This window comes from Haemaphysalis longicornis, unplaced genomic scaffold, assembly GCF_048455015.1.
Source record: "Haemaphysalis longicornis isolate Haplotype H1 unplaced genomic scaffold, Haemaphysalis longicornis Haplotype H1 scaffold_12, whole genome shotgun sequence".
Classification (NCBI taxonomy): Eukaryota; Metazoa; Arthropoda; class Arachnida; order Ixodida; family Ixodidae; genus Haemaphysalis; species Haemaphysalis longicornis.
The window spans coordinates 50356620-50366811 of NW_027526225.1; the positions used below are offsets into that span (position 1 = coordinate 50356620).

Sequence of the window (10192 nt, forward strand, 5' to 3'; positions counted from 1 at the left end):
ACAGCATGCCCTCTAGCTCACATGAAAGCCATCCTTCTATAGTGGGGTAACCGCACGGAATTTCTAACCAAATTTGTGGAAATAATTTTAATTTGGCATTAAACCGTCTAAAGACTGAAAGGTGGCGCCATGTAGTGTCTGAACGTGACACTACCGTGCGTATACGAACAGCTCCGTCGGTTTTATTGCGTGGTTCAAAAACCACATAATGCTGCATTTTGTTATTGTTTCAAGTTTTCAGACACTTCCTTTCATCTCACGTGCAGTTAAAAGCAGGTTAAAAGTACGCTCCCACACAGCCCACCGTCATGGCTGCCAGCACTCGTTCTGGCAGCATACTTATGACTGTTGCAGTCTGTAGATCTGTCTCCATCGTTCTAGGGCCCTGGATCAGGAAACTCGTTTTGGTTCAGGGCCTTAAGTGATCCCCTTTCGTTTGGGATGACAGCATATATACCACAAAAATCGGTTTCCTGTCCCTTTAAGTGAGCCAAAATCTTACAACGTCGGTGGTTCCATACTTCCCCCAATCAGAGAGAGAGAGAAAGTTCCTTAATAACCTGGCAAGGTCCGCCAGAGTAGTCGCCTGACTTGCTTCGCCATGTGGGGGTGAAGGTGATACGAAACAGTCTCACATAAGCATGACTTCAAACACACACACAATAAAACTAACAAGTTATCTGCCCGATAGCTTACAACATGCCGTTTATGGTGCGTAACATGCCGTTCCAGTAGTCAACTGCGGTTCAAAAAGTTCTCGCTAAAGAGGTCTGTGCAGACACGGGAAGGCCCAGAGAAACCTTAGTGATGTAACATTCCAAGTTTGTAGCGAAGACGCATGCAGAGTGAGTGTTTAAAGGGGACATGAAGACAAAATACAAGTTTGCGTTATTCAAAATATTACGTGTTTTGTAGTGCCCATAGCGCTTGTCCAGCAGCTAACGATGCCCTATTCACTGAGAAATTAATCAATTCAGGTCAAAATTTTCATTCTCCCGCCAAATCGTGTGTTTTTGTGACGTCTGCCATGAAGTCATAAGTGCGCGTATTCAAACGAACTTCCACGGCATCATTCGGCTATGCAGCCTTGCTTGCCTTCAGTTCTCCCAGATGGCGCTACCGTACTCAGCCACGGGCTGTAGTCCGCCGTTACTTTGCTTTTGACCGTATTTGTACCTAGCTTGTTTTCGTCACTGTAGAAAGTAATTGTTTCGTGAAACATTGTGTTCGCTCGACAAAGAGGGTCACGTAAGACAACGTTGCTTACACCAATTGCCCAACTCCAAAGTGGTGAACTGCTGCGCAGCTAAAACAAGCTTAGTGCGCGCATTGCCAACAACAGTACGAATCAGTACTTTTATGCTTACGTGTATTTTCGTAACTTTCATTGTTTACCGCACCATTCTTACTGCTGCAAAATGAATATGCATTACATTTAACCGCAAATAGCTCGTTCAGCAAGCTTATAGGCTGTGCTTAATTTGCGTTTCCTTTTGATGGCCTCAGCCAATTACACAGCAGGGCTTATGACATTACAGGTTATGTTGCGAGGAATGAGCTAGTGGGTCACATGGCCATTCCCTTTTCTCCTAATTATATAGCTTATTTGAGCAAATTGCGTGTTAAAAGTGGTGTCACTATGATTCAAACGAGGCAATCTTTCGAATGACCCAAACTTGTGTTTAGTCTGCGCGGCCCCTTTAAAAAGAACATGCTCAGTGTAGGCCACACTGAGAGCCTGATTTGATGTAGGACAGACAGCTTCATCTCCCTTGCACACACCGCTTGACATACGGAACCAGCAGCATGGGTCAACAGGGTACAGCTGAGAACTTTTAGCAACAGAGGAAGAAGCAAGAGCTGCTCTGTCGCGCCTTGCGCAAGGTGACCCGCCGCAGTGGCCCAGTGGCCGAGACGCTGAGCTGCTGAGCCCAAGGATGTGATTGGACCCCGGCCGCGGAAGCCGCTTTTCCGATGGAGGAGGTGAAAAGCGGCAACACCCGTATGTCGAGATTTTGGCCCATGTTAAAGATCCCCAGGTGGCCAAAATTACTGCGGAGTCCTCCACTGCAGCACGCCTCACAGCCCGAGTGTTGATTTGGCACATTAAACCCCACAATCAATCAATCAGCACTTTGTGAAAGACACTGCAGCGATAAACAAGTTGAAGAGTGCGAAAGCAGCAGCTCTGTCGGCTTCGACGCTGCTGGCCACACCAGAGCGAGACTCAAGCCACTGCAGCACAATAACACGATGCTCATTTAATGCCTGTGTCAGTCAGTGATGGCTTCAAGAGCCAGGAACCAAACGCGACACCTTTAGCATTGCAACATGATGCCTTGTCAAACAAGGCCACCATGGCTGGTATGACAACAAAGAGGGGACGACACACAACAGAATGGTTTGAACCGAGCGTAGTATCTGCTTGTTCGCTGTCGTGTCCGTTTGAACCAAACCTCGCACAACACCCACTGTTTCATAGAGGAATTTTTTCCCCCGCGTTTGCAATTAGATTTTTTTTCCCATCAAACCTAAAGTTTGCTTAAAGATGGCAAGACAGCCTCAATAGATGGCCAAAAGAGAGCTGAACTGAAGCATAACTGATAAGACATCTGGCTGCTGATGAACACAACAAGAGCATTATCAAGGGCATCATCACCCAGCACCGCAGCCAGCTTCACCCCCTTTTCAAACAACTAGGGTAAGCGACAAGGGCTCGACCCCTTTATAGTCACAAGTCTACAAAGCTGCCAACAATGAACTCGTGGACATTTGACTCCTACAGTACTAATAATTAGCATTCACCAAACCACGACTGCTTCTTTCCTCACAAAAAAGAGACTAGTTTGCTCACCACTGCCCTGAAGTGTACACATTATCCAACCCGAATCAGGTCCGTATTGTAAAGAGAAACAAAAACTACCCTTCGCCCCTACTGCTTTTAAATCTTCCAGTGATCCTCAGTCTGCATATTTTTGGGGAGGGGATGTGGTAATTGTGGTCAACGGGGAGCGTGGTATGCGCAAGTTCACATGGATCTTGACCGGCTCCTTCCTTCCCTTCGAGAGCATTCTTATTGGGCCCGGGTGTTAACGTGACGTGAACTTTTCATCGACGTGGATTGGACAACCTTTCTCAGGCGTTTGGGTACTCCGCCAGCATCCAAAAGAATAATAGCCTTTCGAGGGTGTGTAATCACGTTTAAGCATCTATTTGATGGTTCCGCTAGGCAGAACGCCAAGAGGATGGCTCCGATTTCTGTTTTTTTTTCCCCTCCTGTGCATAGGAGGGTGTTGAAGTCACAGCGCTTGCCACGGTAGTCCACCACGACAATTGTTGCCTTTGTACTTTCAAACATCCTGGAGTCGGCGTATCCGAAGTTTCTATGCTTTTGGAACTTTCCTGCAAGGAATTTTATCCCAACTTGTCGCCTGTCCTTGCGCGAGTTTGGATCTACATTTCTGGTGTGGGGGGCTTTTATGAAGTGTCGCCTAATCGGTGACATATCCATCATTCCAGTAGTTTTTATTCTTAATTAAAATGACCGGCCCCAATTTCGTTTTTTACCAGACGCTCCATCTGAGAAAGGAGAGTGGCCTCTCTGATTTCCTCTAAGGTATTTATGGGGCGCAATTTAAAGAGTGCTGAGGTAGTTATAAAAATTGGGAGGTTGAGAGCTACCCTGCATGCTGCCCTGATATTCGTATCGTTGATTGATTTTAGGGTTTAACGCGCCAACGCAACGCAGGCGATGAGGCGCGCCATAGTGGAGGGCTCCGGATTAATTTTGACCACCTGGGGATCTTTATCATGCACTGAAATCTCGTACACACGGGCATTTTTGCTTTTCATCTCCATCAGAGAAGTAGTCGCCGCGGCCGGGAATCGAACCCGCGACCTCGTGCTCAGCAGCCCAACGCCTCTGAGCCACGGCAGAGGGTAATATATTAGTCCGTATCATGGTCAGCATCCACCCAAGTTTTGTTGTTTCTGCTTCTTTCATTCCTATTCTGACGCTTTGCAGGTGTTTTACGATGCTGGCCAAATAAATGGTCAAAGATTTCCGGTATTTCGGCAATTGTGAGATCGGTCCTGCCGCTTCTCTGTAGGGCCATGCCGAGTATTCTTGCACGACCACTCTCTGGGATCGCATGCTGCCTTACTTTTAGGCCATTCATTGTTTGCTGGACAAAGCGCTTATTGTGGCGGTGACAGGGCCGCGGAAAATTAGAATGAAAAGTTATGTGGAAAACGCCATATACTCGGTTTTATTTCTTACTGAGACACATTTTAGTTCGTCTCTGCTTATTATATATCTAGGCTTCCTTGGTTTTTGAGAGACTGGCGTTAATGTTTTTCCCCTCTTTTTTTTGCTAGGTGACACAATGTTGGCAGGCATCAGAGAGGCGCTTTGGGTAGTGGAGTAAAGTTTCGGGCACGACTGGCACCGTGTCTGCCCAGCACGCGACTACACACGGCGAGTGTAAAGAACTCACTGCGCAGGCGCGGACCTGCTCAAATCGCGCGTCTTTTCTTTCGCTCCGCAGTTGTATTGTTGTCCTTTGCAGCCAGCCCTCCTATCTGGCTGCCTAAGTTGTAGTGTCCTGTTAGCCCGGATGCCGAACGCACTTCCGCGGACGCTTGATAAGCATGGCTGATAGCAGACGGATGGCAGCCCCGGCAAAATCGAAAAATGAACCCGCTATCCCGTACAAACAGTGATGACAGTTCGAAACAGCAAGAACTATTCACTTAGCTCAAGCCACCAAAACGACAACGCGCTTAACAGACATGTGCACGAACAACCCGTTGTGCGAGTGGGGTCATAACACGAATCCGAAAGTTTAGAAAACTCGGTCCTTGAGAGCCGCTTGCGGCCTCCTACTGTGCAGTAAGGCCAGTAGACAAAAGCAAAAAGATGACAACATGTTACGCGCCTTGGCTTAAAAGCAGCGAGGTAAAAACGTTCGGTGCCACTATAAGTACAACACGAACGCAATTGCAACCGTATCGTACTGATCGTACCACGATGTTGTCGGCGCCGCATGTGGCCTGGTGTTGGCGCTTTAAGCCTTTGTTTGATATTAAGCATTGTCATCTATAACCCTAGGTGCGTGCAATTAGAAATGATATATACCGGTAACTTACTTGAGGGATATACTGGGTCAGACTTTTCTACGCCACTGTTTAAGTACGAACACCGCACACTGCAGACGACGCGACGCCGCTCGCGCCCGCGAACTCCGCTGAACTTGTTGGGCCTCTTCCGTTTGTCGATTTCAGTGCGTCTACCCTCGTCCCCTACCCTCCTACCGTATGTCAACTTTGCGGTTTGTTGACAGCCTGTTTCGATTTTAAAGCATCGCCAGTTCTGTCAAAAATTACCAAGCTTTTGTGAATTGAATAAAACGTTGCTAGCAATAATAAAAGAATTACTCTTGTTTTAACGCTGACTTGTTTTTTTTTTTTTTTTTTAAGCAAGTTAAATTGGACAGGGCATCTCCAGAGTAGCCACGCACCGCTCTGGCGCAGCTCGGGAACAATCTATGAACTACAAACCTACACCTGCCTACACTACACTAGCTTTCAGGCCAGCGTTTGTGCAAATTTTGTACAATCTAAAAAAGTAAACAAGCAAATTATCTTCGCAATAATAAACGACAACAAAATTTTTTTTATGAGTATAGACCCTTAAACAGATTTTGCATAAATATAGTCCAAGGCGACAAGACTATCATCATCAGCGCGCACGAGTGGCGTTTGTTCGTCGTGTGACTCGTGGTCGTTGCCTGTCGTGCTCGACGGGAGAAAAACAGCAAGATGGGCGACCGGTACAACATCCACAGCCAGCTAGAGCATCTACAGTCCAAGTACATCGGCACGGGACATGCCGACACGGGCCGCTATGAATGGCTCGTGAACCAGCACCGCGACAGCTACGCCTCGTACCTCGGTCACTTCGACGTCCTCAACTTCTTCTCTGTCGTGGAGAACGAGACCAAAGCTCGCGTACGCTTCAACATCATGGAGAAGATGCTGCAGCCTTGCGGCCCGCCCCCGGAGAAGGCCGAGGACTAATCCGTATTCTCGCCGGTTCGATGACCGTGGACTCGAGCATGGCAGTTGGTGACGTCGCGCGCCGGTAAAAAATCCGTAGAAGAGCCTGTCGGAAAAAAGCCACGCTTCGCATCGCGTCTGGTACGACGGGCGGCTTTGTTTATCCCGCGTGGGGTTTTGACTCGCTGTTACTTCGCGCTGATCGTTCCCTATGGCATGGGGTGGTTGTGCTCGTGTCGTATGGGACCAAAGCTGTCAACAAGGACGTGCGCAAGGGACGAACCGAACGTTGGAAGAAAGTTCGACGTGAGCGAATTCTAAAAGGCAACGACGCAGAACCTCGCAGCGACAAGCATTTAGAGGCGCCCACGCGGTCGTGTTGTGATTTCAGATTGGTTCGTGTGTACCATTTTTAAAGTGCTCGTGTTCTTATCCGTGAAGTTGCAAAATGATTGGCCCAAGCTGCTTCAAATCGATTCGGGTTGCACAACAAACATGTTGCATTGTGTCGTCGTCGCGCGACATTTTCTTTTCACCGAAGTCCAGTTAGGCATGTTGCCTGTCTGCAGCATTACTCCATGCTTCATTTCAACGATACAATAAAAGGTAAAAAAAATGGTGTAAATTTTTTTTTTCCTGTTGAAGAGATGATGGCAATGGAAGCTAGCTTTGTAGCTTGTTTGCGAGGAAAGAAAGATCCCTATAAAACGACGTTGGAGTAGTCGGGTGGTTGCAAAAGGGCTTAGTCAAGCGTTTACCGGTATACAAGGTTGTGGGTTCAACTAGTGTCACTAAATAAGGTTATTTAGTGACACTAGGTTCAACTTTATATCACAGCTGCAGCTTTTGTAGCAGGAACAAAGGATTGGCGCACCCACGGTTGGGACATTTAATAAGCACTTAGCAAAATATGGGAATGACAATTTTTTAAATATTTTTAGTACTGCCGATATTGGGTGCTTGACAGTTTAAAAATTGAATAAAAGCATCGTTTCCCCACGAAATGTCTTGCTAGAATGTCGGGAAAATGAGCACTTTGGACTCCCACCATCGCTTCTGTTTCGTACAGAGTGAAAGCTGTCACTTGTGTGTTGGTTTCATTAATCAATTGCAGTCACAGACATGAGTGCACATGTGTGCAAGGAGCCTTTTTTAGTAATGCAGCCCGGGAAGGGTATGTTCCCCATCAAGAAAATACAGTGGAAGAACTTTTAATCCTTTTACCGCTATTGTTGTACTGACAAGTTACAACTCGCCTTGTTCTGCACCTACAGCATCTCTCCGTGTGTACGAGATTTCGGCGCACGTTGAAGATCCCCAGGTGGTCAAAACTAATCCGGAGCCCTCCACTATGGCACGCCTCATCGCCTGCGCTGCGTCGGCGCGTTAAACCCTACAATCAATCAATCACCTACAGCACCTCTAGTATGCCCATTCATGCTGCATTTTTTATTGAAAAGTGTACACTGGAATGCACCGCTGCTGTGCTTCCAAGAGCCCTGCTGTCTGTGTTGCAATCGTCTAGGAAGCTTGTTTCATTCTGCGGGCTGCGTTTTATTAGAGGTGATGCACTACTACACGACATCTGTTAAGGTCACTCATCTGACATTCAGCATTCCAGCTGCACCTTCCTCACGGCTGGCGTACCACGTGACTGGGCAGGGGCGAAACAGCTGCTTCGCCTCTGCCTGGGTGTGTACTTGTGTGCGCACGAACACTGTGACTACACTCGGTCACAACCATGGAGGAAGAAAAATGGTCACAACGCAAGAACGGCACTACATCATGTAGTGTATCACTCCGCCAAAGCGCCAGACCCGTGACGTCAGTGCGCGCGCGTTTTGAAAGGGGTTTACTATGAATGCGTGATATCGTCTGCCTTGTCTCACGCAGTTTGTTCGTCGTCATTGGAGTCGTTTATAAGCATATTAAGTCCAAAAAATCACGGGAACGGCTCACGCCATGTTCAAATTATTCCCGGTAACGTCCTACTTGCGCCGCGCGGAGAAACATCTGGCTACGGTGATAAGGCACAGCGGCAACTTCACTTGTGGGCGTTTGAACCTGGGCATCGCCTCCTGTATTTTTGATGACCTGGGCCATGTGCTGCTGAAAAACAACGACGGCCATGTTACAAAGGCAGTCTGCGGTCTGAATATGGGCGACGCCATTATTCTTAGGAATGCATCAACAGTGAGGGCTTGCAGGCGGGAGACTAGTGTGGGAATTCGATCTTCCATGTCTAAAACGTTTATTGGCACGTAACGTGGGAGACCCAGACATAGTCTGAGAGCTTGCCGTTCTAGCATTACCAGCGGCCGAAGTTTGTAATGTGCGCTTCCTGAGAACCGCACACATCTAAATTCAAGCGTTGGTCGTACATACATTCGGTAAATCATTAATAAGGTGTCACGGCGCACACCAAATTTCTTGTGACTAAGGCTTCTCAATAGCGAAACAGACCGCGCACCCTTAGAAGCAATATATTCAATGTGCGGACGCCAATTTAAAGTGTATTCGTATATTATTCCTAGGTATTTTAGAGAATTGACCTGGGGAATGGTTTGCTGGCGGTAATTAAGAGAAATGGAGACTGGGCCACCCACCGGAAAGACAAGGAGAGCACATTTGTTCACATTTAAGTTTAAGTATAGACCATCTAGCCAAGCCTCTAGAGCGCATAGATAGGTCTGAAGGCATTGGTACAATATGTGAATGTCTTTGGCTGACGCAAAGAAAGCGATGTCGTCAGCGTAAACGTACAGCTGAACGTCTGGGTGTATTGGAATGGAGCTCATCAGAACGTTAAAAAGCACTGGAGACAAAACAGAGCCCTGAGGAACACCGCAGGTTTGACTGAATACTGGGGAGGACAGACCTTGCTGTGAACAAAAAAAAATTCTATTGGACAAAAAACTGATAATCCATGAGATGATGTATTTCGGGAAAGGATGACGCTTAAGCGTATTGAAAAGAATTTGGTACTCAACGCTGTCGCAAGCCTTGGCAACATCCAAGGTGACCAGGACGGCCATTGTTAGGGGAGCACGAGTTCGCTCCAATAACCTTTCTTTTCTTTTAGGACAGCTGCGTCGTCTTTGACTACGTGACGATATGTGGAGCAGGCACCAGCAACACCTGAACACAGCTTACCATACTGGATTCATAGGGGGCGGTCATGGTGGCAGGTTGCCTCAGATACAAATCACTGTTCCTAGCGTGGTCTTAATCTCTAAACTCGTGAATAAATTTTTTTAACTCTGTTTACAAAAGGTAAACCCTCATTTCCTTCTGTATCCCTCATTTTGCGTAGCATCAAAAAGAGCAGCTCGAGATATCAAGGTGACCTTGTTTGAAACTGCTTTAAAGCTGCTTAACCACTGCTTTTTATTCAGGAATGGGATATCTTGGCGCTATATCTGCGTACTTTTGTGTGTGAATGTGTTTCTAAAATTTGCATTTACCTTTTTGTCTAAACCACACAATGGCAGGATACATTTGCGAGTTCGGCGCGTGACGTTCTAGAGGCTTCTATAGCGCACAGCCTAGTTCTAGGCCGCCGTTTGGGTTGCTGTGTTTCTAGGTAAAACTAAAAAGACTACTCTCGAGGTATCAATGGCAACACTTGGGACGGCGGCGGATGCGGCCCGCTTTGTTAGACAGCGTGGAGACGACAACTACGTTTGTTGGAGCCCAGAGAGGGTCGTTTTGTGAGGACTCCCCGCGTCTTTTTCTTTTTTCTCGTCCTGCTTCGACGAATTTCTACGAAGAAAAGCTTGCCCACGGGGGGAAACCGTCGTGAGCGGCTGGATATATGATGCGAGGTTCCTGCTTTTCGCGCCGTGGGGGAGGGAGCGAGGAGGAGGAGGGAAAAGTTGATGATGATGATGATCTCTATTGGTTTCTCCTTTGAAGAGGACATGTCATCTTACCAAAAAGGACTAATATAACCATGTTTTACACTCGTGGTTTAATACTAGCGCTGCTTAGGGCAGGCACTAAAGCTTATTAGGCCCGAAATACTTTCTTTTTCCTGTTACAGGTGGTAACTGTCCTAGGCAATATTCCCCTCTCTGCTTTTCGTCCACCAGCATTCTAATCTTCTTTTCGTCCCCTCGACAGCCTTGAAGTTAAC

The 10192-nt window shown here is 47.2% G+C and overlaps 2 protein-coding genes across 2 annotated transcripts in view; one reads left to right on the plus strand and one right to left on the minus strand.

The window, feature by feature from the left end:
- LOC144162622 (uncharacterized) overlaps positions 1 to 5306 on the minus strand; it is a 59461-nt gene extending 54155 nt beyond the window's left edge. Inside the window, exon 1 of the mRNA XM_077693236.1 lies at positions 5149 to 5306. The gene's annotated coding sequence lies outside the window, so the exon portion shown is untranslated. The remainder of the gene's footprint in view (positions 1 to 5148) is intronic.
- A 435-nt stretch (positions 5307 to 5741) lies between these two features.
- Sf3b5 (splicing factor 3b subunit 5) lies at positions 5742 to 7061 on the plus strand. The gene has a single exon (XM_077693237.1). The coding sequence runs from the start codon at positions 5821 to 5823 to the stop codon at positions 6076 to 6078; it is 258 nt and encodes an 85-aa protein (XP_077549363.1). The 5' UTR covers positions 5742 to 5820; the 3' UTR covers positions 6079 to 7061.
- Positions 7062 to 10192: the final 3131 nt, after the last annotated feature.

Excerpts from the sequence above, each read along its gene's own strand:
- Sf3b5 (XM_077693237.1), top strand. The coding sequence starts at position 5,821 with ATGGGCGACCGGTACAACATCCACAGCCAGCTAGAGCATCTACAGTCC.